Genomic DNA, 14389 nt, shown 5'->3' with positions numbered 1-14389 from the left:
CATTTGAGAACAAAAGGAAATCCGCTGGCCAGGACTGACGCAGACGGCGAAAAGAAAATCTAAATCGACCACCGGTGGACAATGGTTATGCTTGCCCTGTTGGGGCTGTGCAGACACGGGAAATACTGCATTCCTCACCGATCTTCGGACTCGAAGACAAGCCTTATCATTATTATTATTTACAGTGTAACATTCTGTAATAAGTCTATCAATCAATTAGAGAATTTAGTTAGCTCAATTAATTTTCACTCACAATTAGCATTCTCATAAAACAAAAGTAACATTACAATATACACATGTCGAGTGCAATTTCTATGTCTAAAATGATAAAAGTGAATCATTCGCAGAGTGATTTGGCGTATACCAACAATAAAACAACAACAACAAAAAAACGGATTTTTTTGTGTGAATTTTATTGTAAGTGTAAGTTTAGTAGTAAGCAGACGCACTGTTAAAAGTAAGAAAACTTTCACTAAGTCCTTTTGTTATGCTGTTCAGATTAATGTTTTCTGAGTTGTTTGTAAATTTAATACCTCCCATTGGAACCAGCTCAAACCCTAGACAGGCCGGCAAGAGGTAACAGCGGGTGGGGGTTTGAACTCAGAATTGTTACCCTAACAGTCCTAAGCGCACGCCTCGCTGATTTTTGTGATAGAATACAGCTGGGGGGAAATGTATATCATTGAGATAATCATCAATCACACAATCATCAATCACACCATCATCAATCACATTGCTGTGTAGACATGAAGTCTAGGATCACGAGTTGGCCCGAATTTCAACTGAATCCAGTTGAAACGCGGTTCACCTGTCGCCGCTGTGAGGCCCGTGATTTTGACAGGGAACATCAGCAGCTTTGCAATGTCAACTTGACTTTGATCTTGGAAAGGATCAATCATTGAAATTCATGGTTTACCACTACAACTAAATTTTAGTGCAGGTAAATCATATCATCTGCATTAACTCTTTCTCTCCGTCATTATTTACCACATTCTGGTGGAATCAGCGCTGATATCGTCAGTTAGGAGAGAAAGAGTTAAAAAAACAATGAACATGACACAATTTACAATTGAAGATTTCACACAATTCACATTTGGAAAATTCTAATACTAAACGCTATTTATAGTAAAGCGGGGTTCAAACCCTGGACCATTAAGTCCATCCAACAACAGTCCAAATGACAGGTGACCGTCTAAAGCAGTGGTTCTCAACCTTTTATGCTCGGCGACCCCTTTTTACAATCCCCCACTCTGCCGCGACCCCCCCCCCTCCACACACACACACATACAGCAATAGAAGAATAGACAATAACAATCCATAATTTCGATGGTCTTAGGCGACCCCTCGCAAATCGTCAACCGACCCCCAAGAGGGTCGCGACCCACAGGTTGAGAACCCCTGGTCTAAAGCTATTTAGATATCAATATTAGTGTGCTTATTTCGAGACGGTTTTGTTTGCGTTATGTATTTTATTAGAGAGCTCTTACTGACGGGACGAAAGATTTATAGCGAAATGATTTACAAGTAAATTGTGAAGCGTATGTCAGTGAAGTCAATAATATCTGTAACCAAGGGACTAATTTATTACATATGTGTATTAAACAAAATACATAGATACATGTTCAAAAGAGTCAACAAAAGAAGACAACATAACTGTTTCTTTGTTTGACGGTTACCAATGTCGCCCATGTGGCCAGCACAATGACCAACTGGACTTCCCTAAACTAATGTCAGGTACCAATTAGAGTTGAGAGGACTCAGGGCATGCTAAAAACTTCCAAGTTAAAAATTCCTGTCTTCAACGACATTTCGAACCCGAGATCCCATGATTCGAAAGCCAAGCGCTTTACCGCTCAGCCACCATGCCCCATCTAAAAGATGTGTACTTCTTTTCAACATTTACTTGCGACAAGACATAAGTCTAACCCTGTAGCTAGTGAAGATTTAGGATAATCCACTCCTATTCACGTTTTCTTCACTCTTCTCTAGCCCATGAAGGCACGGACTATTCCTCTGACGTGGTTCCTGCACACTGGGCAATCCTTCATGGCAGCGGCGCAGTCAGTGCAGGACACTAGATGACCACAGGGCAGAAAAACTACTGCCACTTCTTTGTCCATACAAATTTTACAGACAGTCTGTTGGCGAAGCTGGTTATTCTGTTCTTTCAAGCTCCTGAGTCTTTCTGAATATATTAATTGGAAAAGAATCTGTTATCCCAGTGTTAATGAATGACTTTTTCTTTCATTGGTATTTTTTATGTTATGTATTGTTAAGTAGGAAAAAATGTTTTATATTATACATCGGTGCTTTGAAAATTTTACTATCTAACTATGATAATAATGTCTTCGTAATCTTCCTTCCAGGGGCGGACTTCCACAAAAAAGTGGCCTCCACAAAAGAGATTTTAAAATCACCTATGGTTTTGCTCTCCACAAACTCAAAAACATACAAAAATATTTACAAAAATAAAAAGGGGGCTCGAGGTTCGACACCTGACTCGGGCAGAGTTGTGTTTACTGAGCGCCTAAAGGCAGCACGGAAAACCATCTCCCAGATACCCCCCCCCCCCTCTCCCCCACTGGTCCACAAATGAGATTGGACCAAAGGCGCTCTGAGCGTGCTATAAGCATGAAAGTAGCGCTATATAAAAGCTATAATAATAATTTATTGCTTCCAATATATGGCTAGCTATTAGATATCCGAATGTCCATTGATAAGAGTTCAAAGAGTTCAAAAGTGTTTATTTTTAATTAATCCTTTTGAAAAAGTGTAGAGGCCTGGGCTAAAAATGTGCACCGGGAACTCCACATGCTTAAATCCGGCCCTGTTTAGTTTATTCGTTTCTCAGCGATACTCCCACCTCTATCTATATCTAAAAAGTGTCTTTCCTGATCTAAAATTATTTTTTTTTCTCCAAAATCTTAGTCGTAAGCACGGGAATTAGAATGAAACCCTCATTGGTTTATGGCGACAATCTTTTAAGTTAGCTAATTACGGACTTAACTGCAGAATTAGAGAACAGGGTCCAAGCCATAGAATGATGAAGATTGTATGCAAATCATAAGGCTTAATAAAGTCCCAAAGTATATACATTATTTTTTTTATAATTAGAGTCTAATAAATGGATAAATAACTCACTGTATGATTATAGGCCAAAAATAAAAATAAAAAAAATCCCACACTCCAAAATAGTATGACACACCACACAAGTCATATATTACAAATAAGTACATAACAATCATATGCCACTAGGCAAACTATTGTTATACTCGTGAAAAGCTTTCTAAACCACTTTATATACTGTACACAGTTCACGTTACAAGATCCAGTGATTAAGCTTTTAGGAGGAAATGGCAGATAAGCACACTGTACATAGTCGTATATAGCCTTCTTAAAGGAAATCACTCCTGTCTTTCACAATTACTCAAAAAGAGCTAACTCCCCCCTTCGTTAACCCCACCTTTAAAATGCCCTTGAGAGAAAACATGACACACAAGGCATTCAACTTAAAACTAAATTTGGTAAATAAATTAAAACAAATAAATAGTAATTAATGACTTTTTTTTTATACTATGTGAAAGCTCATGCTTGACGTCTCATTATTTCTAAACTTAACAATGTTTCCGATAATTTATTGCTGCCTGTGATGGACTTACGTTTGGCAACTGTAAAGTTCTAGGTCTAATTAATTAAAACCAATGTGGTATGGCTTGGCTAGATATTTACATTTTCTTCTAATGTTTGTTTCAAAGTCTCAAGAGCAGAAGTGTGGAAATGTATGTGTGTGTGTATACTATGCAAAGTTATCTTACATTTGTAGTTCAAATTTACTTTATTTTACCACTTTAGTAAAGTAAAGTTTCCCCTTTCAGACCTTGTGGTCTATAGGGCAGATGATGTAAAGGTTATCTGTTTCTGTGGCCTACGGTTAACAAAGGTGTTTTATGTGGCCAGCCGCCTTTACTTTTCCCCAACTAATGTCAGGTACCCAGAGCTGGGTGGACTCAGAGGCGCCCGAAGAATTAAAAAATAAAAAATCCCAGTCTTCGCTTTACCTCTCGGCCACCGCGCCTACTACATTTGTAGTTCAATTTTTTTTAAAATTTACTTTATTTTACCACTTCAACTATATATATGAATTGAATGGCCATATTACGAGGTCCCCACTGCTAGCAAAGGCCTTTCTTCAGGAAACAATACTAGGGCATAGAGAGAGAGAGATATGGGACGACTAATGATGGACGGCTTTACCCTTGAAAAAGATTCTAGTCAATACAAAAGACAGAGGAAGGCAGAAAGCCCACAGATCAAGTTTGATGCTTCAACCTTTCAACGGACTAAGGCAGTGTTTCTAAAACTTTTACCCTTATCATTTCTCACATTCTGAATAAGTGCCAAACACTCTAACACTCAATGTTTTAGAGAGAGACTAACTCACGTGGTGGACTGCTAGTTAATTGTTCCATTAGTTCGTGAAACACCTATTCAGACACAGTTTGGGAAACATTGAATTAAGGTAGAGGTGAAGTAAAGTAAAGTTCCCCTTTCAGACCTAACGATCTATGGGGCAGATGATGTTAAGGTCATCTGTAGAGGTGAAGGTTAAACAAAAAAAAAATAATAGAATTAAAAGGTGGCCTACCTGTGTCTCTGGCGAGTGTTTCAGTGTTAACTCCATCTAGCTTTAATTCCATTATTTTAGGAGCATTCGGCCTTCTGTTAATGTTATCCGAAACAAGTCTGTCAAAAATTTTATCCGCTGACAAAATATTCCCTGAAATGTATAGAGTCTGCATTTAAACACACTGATTGTTTTATCAACCGAGGGGATTATAACAATTGACCTCACAGACATCTTCAAGGCCCTTAACATTCCTAGGAACATTCCTCATTGCCACACAGAGGACGGTACTGCTGCAGACCTCAGTGGAAACTGTTAAAGGGACTACGATGAATTTTGTTTCGCTTTAGCGAAACTCGACCCTGGCAGCGCCAGAGAATGACTACTCGTTCGTTTCTAACATAATAATAATAATGTTTATTATCCATAAGGAAATTCGTCTTACCATATGTGCATTATTTTAAACAAAGCATTGTACCAAACAAAGCATTGTACCAAACAAAGCATTATACTAAACAAAGCATTGTACCTATAGAACGTAAAAAAAAAACTTACCATCGTTTTTAATTGCTTCAGCTGCAGCAATAACTTCTACATAGGGGAAGCCCATGTCTACTACTGTCTTAACAGCAGGGTCTCTTTTCAAAGGCGTGTCTTTTGTGTCTAAAGGTAAGAAAGCATAAACTATAGAAGCAGCATAACTTCAACAAGTTATTAAGAAGTGTGTGTGTCTCTGCAGTAAAGTTCCCCTTTCAGATCTTGCGATGTATAGGACAGATGATATTAGGGTAGTCTGTTTCTTTGGCAAACGGTTAACAGGCAGGGTGCCATGTGGCCAGCACAACGACCAACCGCCTCTACTTTTCCCCAATTAAAGTCAAGTACTCATTAGAGTTTGGTAGACTCGCCCTAAAAATCCTGAAATTAAAAATCCCAGTACTTCACTGAGATTCGAACACAGGACCCCAGGTTGGAAGCCAAGCGATTGACTACTCAGCAACCTCACAGTTGTTTTCATTGATTCATTTTTAATATGTGTAACAGCGAGACTATTCCTTATGAACACAAACATTTTGTGCTTTATTAAAGACATTAAACATGTTACATATCTATGGTTTTACTGTCACGTGACTTTCACGTGATAGGGTTAAAAAAACCCACGCGAAATGTAAAAAAAAAATATATAAGAAATCTTTTGTTAAAGAAAGAAAGCTTATCTCAACTCCGCCCCTACCCTCCATATCTATCATTAATGTAGACGTTTTTTTTTTCTTCTTTCTCTTATGCAATATGTTTAATAAACAACAACAAATGATTAATTGACCAATTAGTTTTTTTTTTTATTCATTGATGTTTGTTAGGGTACCTTAAATAATAATGATAAAAATAACATGTGGAAGAAATAGTGTTAACAATTATTTCAGGGGATCAAACTCTACAAAGCATATCTGTGAATACTGAAGGATTAATTTCCCTTGTTGTTACCAAACAAAATAATTAAATTACCAGTGATTAATTGACTAAACGGTTAAGTTATTTAAAATGGAATCGACTCAGGTCTCGTTAATGAATAATTGTTCAAAGTTTCAACTTGTTAAAAGAAAGGAATGGGGAGAAATAACGTGTACACAAAAAGTTAACAGACAGACAGACAAACAGACAAACTGAGTGAGTTGATATAAGCTTTGTAAAAACAGAAAGAAGTACTCACCAAGCTGAAAGGCTGAAACAGCATCTCCCATTTTTTCCTTTACCATCGTGAAGGGAATCTTTTAGGCCCAACAAAGCATGACATTTTGTTATTATTTATTTTTAAAGAAGAATTAAGATAGATTTATAAACATATTTAACTGCAGCTAATTTTTACAAATCAAACAAGAGCATAAAATCTAATGCTATTTGACATTAGTAAGGTCAATATTGGAATATGCATCCTCTGTTTGGGATCCCTCAACTCAAGAAAACATAAAGAAACTAGAACTAATACAAAATAGTCCAGTGAGATGTATAACAAACGAATATTCACATTTCATTATGTTAACATCATTAGTAAAATCACTAAATTTAGAGACAACTTAGAAATAAAAAGTAAATTAGCTATAACACATAGAACACTGAGCTATAATTTACAAATAGCAAACAGAGCCTTATTTTAAAAGTCAGACAGACACATAGATAGAGGCACATTTCGTATTCCATATGCAAGGACTAAATCGTACAAGTGCTCTTTCTTACGTAAAACCATTATAGAATGGATTGGGTTGCCTAAATCAGCCGAGTTTAAGTAACTATATTAACATGCATGACTAGACTGACTTATTAAAAAAAAAAAACTTACATGATCATACGTTTTATTAAGCTCTTGGATAGTATCGACAAATACTTGTCCCATTTGCTGACGGATGTAAGCACATTTAGGAAACCACCTGGCATGTTCTACCCAGACATCGTCTTCATCTTCCCAGTTCCGTAAACCTCCACCACAGTAGAAGCATCGAGCACAGTCTCCGTAGCCTTGGAAGGTGAATTTAAAAGTTAGACCCATTTAAGCACTATAACTTGTTTTTAATAAGATAGTTTATCTTATGAGACGATCATATTAATTTAAGATATACCTCAAACTTACCTGCGTAATAGAATCCAGCTTCTGCTAGCTCTTTGGGTCTCAAATGATGATCTCTTGGCCAGGATAAAAATGTCTCCATTCGTTTAAGAAGCACTGCATATTCAAATCTCTTGGGGCGTTCTGTTACAATGCCAAGCTCAGAATACGTTGGTCCGCCTGCAGTTCTGTTAGCAGAGTTCTGACCAGCTGCTGACACTGCTTGTGTTACAGCTGCTTCTGATGTTTGTCCTAAAGCTGCTGACACTGTTTGTGTAAGAGTAGCTGATGATGTGGAAGTTGAACTTTGACCTGACGTGACATTTGTATGTACTGCGTTGGCATTTGTCGACACAGATGAAGGACTTGTGTTTACTTCAATATTGCTAGAACCTGAAATGGATGCTGTAGATATTTCTGTCGTGACGGAGGCGTGTGGTGTTGTTATAGCCACACTTGCAGATGCCTCTCTATTAGATGCAATTAATGTTTGCTGTATGGAGCTAGATGCTAAGCTGGAACTATTTTGCTGTTCAGCATTATTATGGCTTAAAGCCAGAGGACTTGAAGTAGGAACTTCAGATCGCTGTTGTACGTTGCCATGCCCTTGAGTTCTTTGTGTTTCCCTTGAAGCTAAAGTAGTACCATCTGGCTCAGTCTGTCTTACTGGATCTTCCAAAATATTTGAAGTATTGATATTTGCACTTACGCTATATGAATTGTTATTTCTATCAAGTTGTGAGTCTTTGAGCTGATTAAAACTGGTGCTACTATAGCATGTTTCAAGAGGAACATTAGTACACTTTGTTTTGGTCACCATTGGACATGTCGGTGATAGTTCCTTATGCACCTCATCCACGTCATCAAATAGTTGCCAATTGTTTTTAGTAGAACAACAAAAGAAACACGTGACGCTGTCATCTGAAACACTTTCGTCTCCAGTGTAAACAAAACCAGATGCTGCTAATAAAATAACATATTTGGCAGCTTTTTGTGGGTATTTGGAGAAAGTAGCAAGTCTCCATTTTTCTTCATTCAATCTTGACCACGGGATTGCATTCAAGTGTGTGGGATGTGGTACACAGTCGGCAGAGGGTTTTATCCCTTTGCATTTCCTAGCACGAAATTCGTGTCTAGAGTGTTCATTGACATATGAATTGTAGATGTTACGATGAGCGAATAGATCATTATGATTAAAAATAAGATTATACTCTTCATCTGATCCATAACCTATTGATCTTTCATCCGAATCTTGAGTCTCATCTCCCCGTGTAAGATCCTTTCCATTATATGGGGATTTAGCATTATCATCACCTAATGGTTTTAAATCATTTTCACATTGTCCATGAATCTGATCCTCGTTTGCCGGAAATAATGTTGCTATATCAGATTCAATAATAATGTTATTATCCCCCATTGTGTTCTCTATTTAATTATAAGGTAATATCGCTACGCTGGAATAATTCGTTTTATTTCACGTTTTGCTTTCCGGATAAAGGACATTGCTTCGAGTATATAGGACGTCTTTAGTGTTTAGAGAATGTAGCCACTGCATACCATTTAATACTCCGTTACAACCTTTGTTAAAATTGTCCATCTTACATTTCGTTTCTTTTATGAGCTCATCCGATAGCTTAGAACATGTAACCCTATCTGTAATCAATATGCTACAATCGCCCCTTTTCAGAAATATTTGGTCAATAAAATCATCTAAGCTACGTTCGTTATTAGTGAAGTAGTCTTCCGTACAAGAATATGATTTACAGTCATAAAATGAACATGTGGAGATTTCAAACACTCTTACATAGTCAATACAAAAGAAACAACAAGACCTCAGAATAAAGCAGGACTCTGGCAGTTGTGTATCATCTTCAAATACATCAATTTCTTCAGACACATACATTTTATAACAAATTTTTTTTTTGTTTACTTTTGTAATTTTAAAACTAGAAACTGAGATGATGAACCTTTTTTTTTTTTTTTTGGCACAAAATGTTTAGAATTTAGTATGTGACTTAAATCTTCAAAGGCAATGTGTCAAGTGCAGATTTGCAGATCTAGGGAGAGAGAAAAGAAAATTTAATAATGTATTTACGTAAATTTCGTTGACAAGCAGCGTGATAATTGCAATGTATTATTTCATTAAATAGAAACAAATAAAGGAGGGGGGGGGGGAAGGGGGGAGAATTTGAAAATCCCCCCCGTGCCCCAACTAAAGGGGGGCCTCCTAAACATAACAAATTCATATCTACGCCTCTGAGAAAAGCTGATTATTGGATAGCCTATCAAAGGACACCGAACAGAAAAGACAACCTAATTAATCAACAGTCTTGACAATGAATCAAGGGACAGTCTGTGTGTAGAGTGGAACTGTAATTATCAGCCTCAACTCTAGATGTAAGAAATACGAAAAATTTAAAATAAAAAAATTAGCGTTTATATATTTGAAATTCATATACTATTTAATATTATTTTCTAATCTTATCTTTCAAACTGTGGTTAAATTACTAAGGTTAGTATATTACTCCTGTAGTGTACTAGTTTAGTTAGAGAGTATGTCAGGTTTGTAGGTAATTATATTGTGTATTGTTTTCAGTAGCGACGTAGTCAGACTAACGAATGACGTAGGAGAGACTAGGCGAACAAGAAGAACAATATGTCAATAGCTTAGAAGAAGATTGATTAGTATAAGAGATAGATAAGTATTGACAGAGAAGAGGACGAGACAGACATCCCAAGTGTTAATAAATGTATCATTTACAGCAGTAGAAAGTCTTGATCAAGTTTATATTGTTAACTGTAATGTTCTTTGGCTAATGAAGAATAGTTGATGAAATAGTAGTGTATTTGCGCAAAATCCAATATACGAGAGGTGTAGCAACAATAGTACTGCACGTTATTGCTCTATAAAAAGACTATCATATGTATAGCAGTACTATTTATTACCCTACTCGACATATCAACAGGATATAAATAATAATCACTACCCTATTTCGTTGCCATCATGGCCGGGTTGTCTATGTGGATCAGCTCCGATTGTCTAAAAAAATACTCACAAAATCTCAAATAGCTTCTGACAGCTGCAACCATCACCTGGCCTGCTTGTGTTTCTTACTTACTAAGCTTTGAATAAAAAACTGCTCTTACTAACAGCTCAAGAAATGAAGACAAATTACTGACCCCTCAAAACCGGGAGCTTTTCGGGCTGATGGAGCTCGTCAGCTAAGTATGGCAATTTATCTACTAGAGGGGTACTCTGACGTCTAACCCCCGCTTGCTTTTTGCACTAAAGTTTCAGGAGACTACCTCGAGGAAAAAAAAAAAGGAGTGAAGCCCATTAGGCAAAGGGAGTAGCAACATGCCCTCCTGCAGCTCCTGTTTTAAGATCATATATATTGTTAAAGCCTCCACGCGGTGTTGATTCTTGGCAATCTGTCTAGTGTAGATCTGACTGGAAGTAACGCTGAACTCAACTACTTCAGTAACACCGGCGAAAGGCCGAAACAATCAAATATGTAGTCGACGCTGATATGTTGTTCTACAAAATATGTTTAATACTCAAGAAGGGAATTGTCCGATGTCAATAATGTCGTACTCAAGTCTACTACTCTACAAGAAGCGTCCTCCTTTTAGCGTCACTAAGAGCGTTCTTATTTTTTAAAGATCTGTCACGTCACTTGTCGCTAATTAAAACTTTCCCCTTATTCCCGAAACAAATAACTAATTCCTAATCATGTCATAACAATATCTAGATTTATATTTCAAAATACACTTAAATACTGTCTATCTTTTCAATTAATTTATTGTACGATGTCAGCGCTATTTTAATCATGCACTTTTCAGTGAATATTAACAATAGATTCTATGACTAAAGACACGAATATATTTTTAGATACACGTAAACTCATTTGAATAGCAACAGCACTCTGTATCTAGCACGTCTAGTCTAGAATTAGATCTAATTCTAGATCTAGATCTAAGTATAGATCTAATTCTATATCTAGATATAGAATCTTGATATAGAATCTAGATGTAGACTAGAATTCGTATAACTTTACAGATTTAATCTTAAAATTACTAGACCTAGGCCAATGTTATGGCTTGGAATAGTAGGTCTTTTGCTAACGGGTAAAATAGTGTAGGCCTACTATGCTGTCCACACCCGATTCACTTCTTAATTTTGATACTATTGTTTACATTATAAATAAACACCTAAGCTGTCAGAAGATAACTGATTGCCTTAATAATTAAAATCGTGTTCAAATTATTAACATATTTATAATATATTGCAGCGATTGCACGAAGGCATCTACATCCGGTTTCGTTCAGACGGCAATGTGTTCAATCTTCGACGTCTACTATCCCATACAAAAACAAAGGAGATGGTCATAGCGGAGCTTCTCTATGCCGATGATTGCGCCCTGCTAGCTCACAATGATCATGACCTCCAAAACGCGGTCAACGAATTTGCATTCGGTCTATCTATAAAGTCATGTTCCATAAGTCACCCAATAAAACATACTCAGCCCCAAGGATCACCATAAACGGACAGCCCCTTAACATGGTAGACCACTTCACATATCTAAGTAGTATATTGTTAAATGACGCCTCACTTTCAAGGGAATTTGATAACCGATGGTCCAACAGTTACGCTGGGCAGGAGACGTATCCCGTATGGGAGATGAACGTATGCCAAAGGCAGTCTTTTTTTTTTGGTGAGCTAAAAGGTGGTCGACGTTACAGAGGCGCCCCACGGAAACGCTTCAAAGACCAGCTTAGGCGTCAACTTTCCTTGGCTGACATAGAAGAGAGCACCTGGTTGCATGCGGCCTCAGAACGAGACAACTAGAGGTCACTCACGAAGGCCGCGGGATACACATTTGAGACCAAAAGAAAATCCGCTACCGAGGACAAACGCAGACGGCGAAAAGAAAATCTAAATCGACCAACTGCGAACAATGGTTATGCTTGCCCTGGAAGTGGCAAAATTTGTAGGTCACAGCTGGGGCCGCATAGCCACGGTAAATACTGTATTCCTCACTAATCTTAGGACTCGAAGACAAGCCTTATTATTAGTTTAAATATATTAACATCTGGGCTATATTTAGTTTTATTGAGACTGCAAGTGTATAAAACTGCGCGCTATAAAAGTAGTTCGTTTTTTTAACTTATAATTAAAACGAAGTTCATATCAAAACCTTTTCCATTGTGACCTTAGATGCAATTTTTTTTACCAATGCGCGAATCTATGAATAAAATAAAAAATTACCTCCCCTGAAGTTTTTCATTTAAAAGTGGTAAATTTTTTTGTTGACAATCTGCTTCCATATGTAATTTGAAAAATTAGATGGTTCACTTTCGGAAAAGAAAAATGTAGCAGTTGCATCAGAACTTTGAAGGATCTACAATATTATGATGTCCGTTTTTCATTTTCTCTTCTAGATTCTGAGATCAGGGGCTGCTAAAAATTGTATGTTATAACTTAAAGGTATAGTCAAAATTGGCAATATACTTGGGATGGGGGGATTTAACAGTATAATTTGGGTCATTTCATTAGTACGTATGATCGTTTGAACGTTACTGACGATTCTTCAATAAAGCAAAGACGGGTAGCGTGAGGAGCAACCGCCCCAAGTCTCACGCCATGAGGGGGGGGGGGGACTCCGCACCTTAGGGGGATTCAGCGATAAAGGGAATCTTTGTTACATTCAGCCCATTGTAGAAATATTCGTAGCCCTGATATAATACTCGCCCAGGGTCCCGAGCAAAGGCAGCCCCTGTCTGTTATAGACTTTGTGCCTATAACTATGTGTCAATACATATGTGCTTAAACTGTGTGATGTTAATTAAGTATCTACTACCAAAGTAATATTTACAAGACAAGTTTTTACCTTAAATTTATGAATATTAATTCCCGTTTTTCACGAACCAATTAATGTACCGACTCTTTAAAACGTTTACAAATTGAATGCTGTTTTTTATATTCATTAAAGTCTTTTCTTCTCTTGCAATGGTATAAAAGTTTAGTTATATATACGACTAGGAAAGCATATGAAGTGTTGTTATAACGAGAACAAAAATTCCCGCAAAAGGGGCTTCCCCTTTTTAAGGTGTTACGATTAAACAAGTAGGCCTAATGTTGAAATCAACTCTGTATTATAAAGTCCAGGTTCGGTTAGATTTAAGTTCGGGATGGTTAAGACTAAGACTAAGACTAAGACTGCTTTATTGATCCTTACGGAAATTTGTTGTGATTACAAGGACTCTTTTCTCATATAAAGACAACACAACAGAAAAATACACATAAATACAACAGACAACATAAAGAGTTCATTCAGCGACTACACACAGGTATCTTGGTGCATTTCATGTTCCCTGATCAATGAGTGGCGGTGATGTGGTAATGTTGTGAGTGTAATTTTTGATGCTTTTTTTAATGATGTTTTCTAGACATCGCAACAGTTTAGATGAGGCGTTGCCTTGCCAACAAGTTATTCTGTATGTTAGCAGATTTTGTATAGTCGCGCCGTAAAAAGTCTCAAGTATCTTTTTGTTTAGTTTAAAGCTATTGAGTTTGTATAGAAAAAAGTCGCTGGGCTGTTTTCTTTGTCAGAGTTCCAAGGTGGTCTTCCCATGAAAGCTTGTTGTTGATGATAACGCCTAGATATTTATATGCCTTTACTTGTTCTATAGATGTAGTGTTTATTTGCAGTTCACGTAGAGTTTGTTTTTCTTTCTAAAATCTATTATAAGTTCTTTAGTTTTTGTGACATTCAGTTCTAGAAAGTTGTCGGTGCACCAGTTTGTAAACTCTTCTATCGAGCTTTGATACTGAGTTTCGTCTCCTGAAATAAGACCGACTATGGCAGTATCATCAGCGAATTTAATGAGTTTAACTGAGTCATAGATGCTTCTTATGTCATTAGTGTAAAGAGTGTATAGTACAGGAGAAAGTACACAACCTTGTGGAGCACCCGTACATAGTACTCCAGTTGACGATTTGGTGTTGTTGACTTTAACATACTATGGGCGTTGGGTTAAAAAGTTTAGAACCCATGCTTGTACGTAAGGGCTTACATTTAAGTTACTCAGTTTGTTTATCATTAGATGTGGCTGTATGGTATTGAAAGCCGAGGAGAAATCTACGAAGAGGACTCGTGCAT

General features: G+C 37.1%; 2 protein-coding genes across 2 annotated transcripts; both read right to left on the bottom strand.

The window, feature by feature from the left end:
* Window positions 1–692: 692 nt before the first annotated feature.
* Window positions 693–7169, bottom strand: LOC106069078 (baculoviral IAP repeat-containing protein 2-like). The gene is made up of 5 exons (XM_056026198.1): window positions 6963–7169; window positions 6336–6393; window positions 5180–5287; window positions 4646–4777; window positions 693–2185 (listed from the first exon to the last, which is right to left on the bottom strand). The coding sequence occupies exons 1-5, from the start codon at window positions 7167–7169 to the stop codon at window positions 1986–1988; spliced, it is 705 nt and encodes a 234-aa protein (XP_055882173.1). The 3' UTR covers window positions 693–1985.
* A 41-nt stretch (window positions 7170–7210) lies between these two features.
* Window positions 7211–13277, bottom strand: LOC129925824 (uncharacterized). Its single transcript, XM_056026732.1, has 2 exons — window positions 13118–13277; window positions 7211–9283 (listed from the first exon to the last, which is right to left on the bottom strand). Exon 2 carries the CDS (start codon window positions 8641–8643, stop codon window positions 7219–7221), a length of 1425 nt encoding a protein of 474 aa, XP_055882707.1. The 5' UTR covers window positions 8644–9283; window positions 13118–13277; the 3' UTR covers window positions 7211–7218.
* Between the last annotated feature and the right edge of the window lie 1112 nt (window positions 13278–14389).

This window comes from Biomphalaria glabrata, chromosome 4 (genome assembly GCF_947242115.1).
Source record: "Biomphalaria glabrata chromosome 4, xgBioGlab47.1, whole genome shotgun sequence".
NCBI lineage: Eukaryota > Metazoa > Mollusca > Gastropoda > Planorbidae > Biomphalaria > Biomphalaria glabrata.
This window is presented reverse-complemented; position numbering and strand designations above follow the sequence as displayed.

What these genes read in the sequence shown, in the direction of transcription:
- LOC106069078 (XM_056026198.1), bottom strand. Translation starts at nt 7,169, where the DNA reads ATGGGTCTAACTTTTAAATTCACCTTCCAAGGCTACGGAGACTGTGCT. An exon ending in TTAATAAAACGTATGATCAT is followed by an intron (nt 6,394 to 6,962) that starts GTAAGTTTTTTT and finishes TGGGCCTAAAAG; the next exon opens with ATTCCCTTCACGATGGTAAA. An exon ending in AACACTCGCCAGAGACACAG is followed by an intron (nt 2,186 to 4,645) that starts GTAGGCCACCTT and finishes TAATATATTCAG; the next exon opens with AAAGACTCAGGAGCTTGAAA.
- LOC129925824 (XM_056026732.1), bottom strand. Translation starts at nt 8,643, where the DNA reads ATGGGGGATAATAACATTATTATTGAATCTGATATAGCAACATTATTT.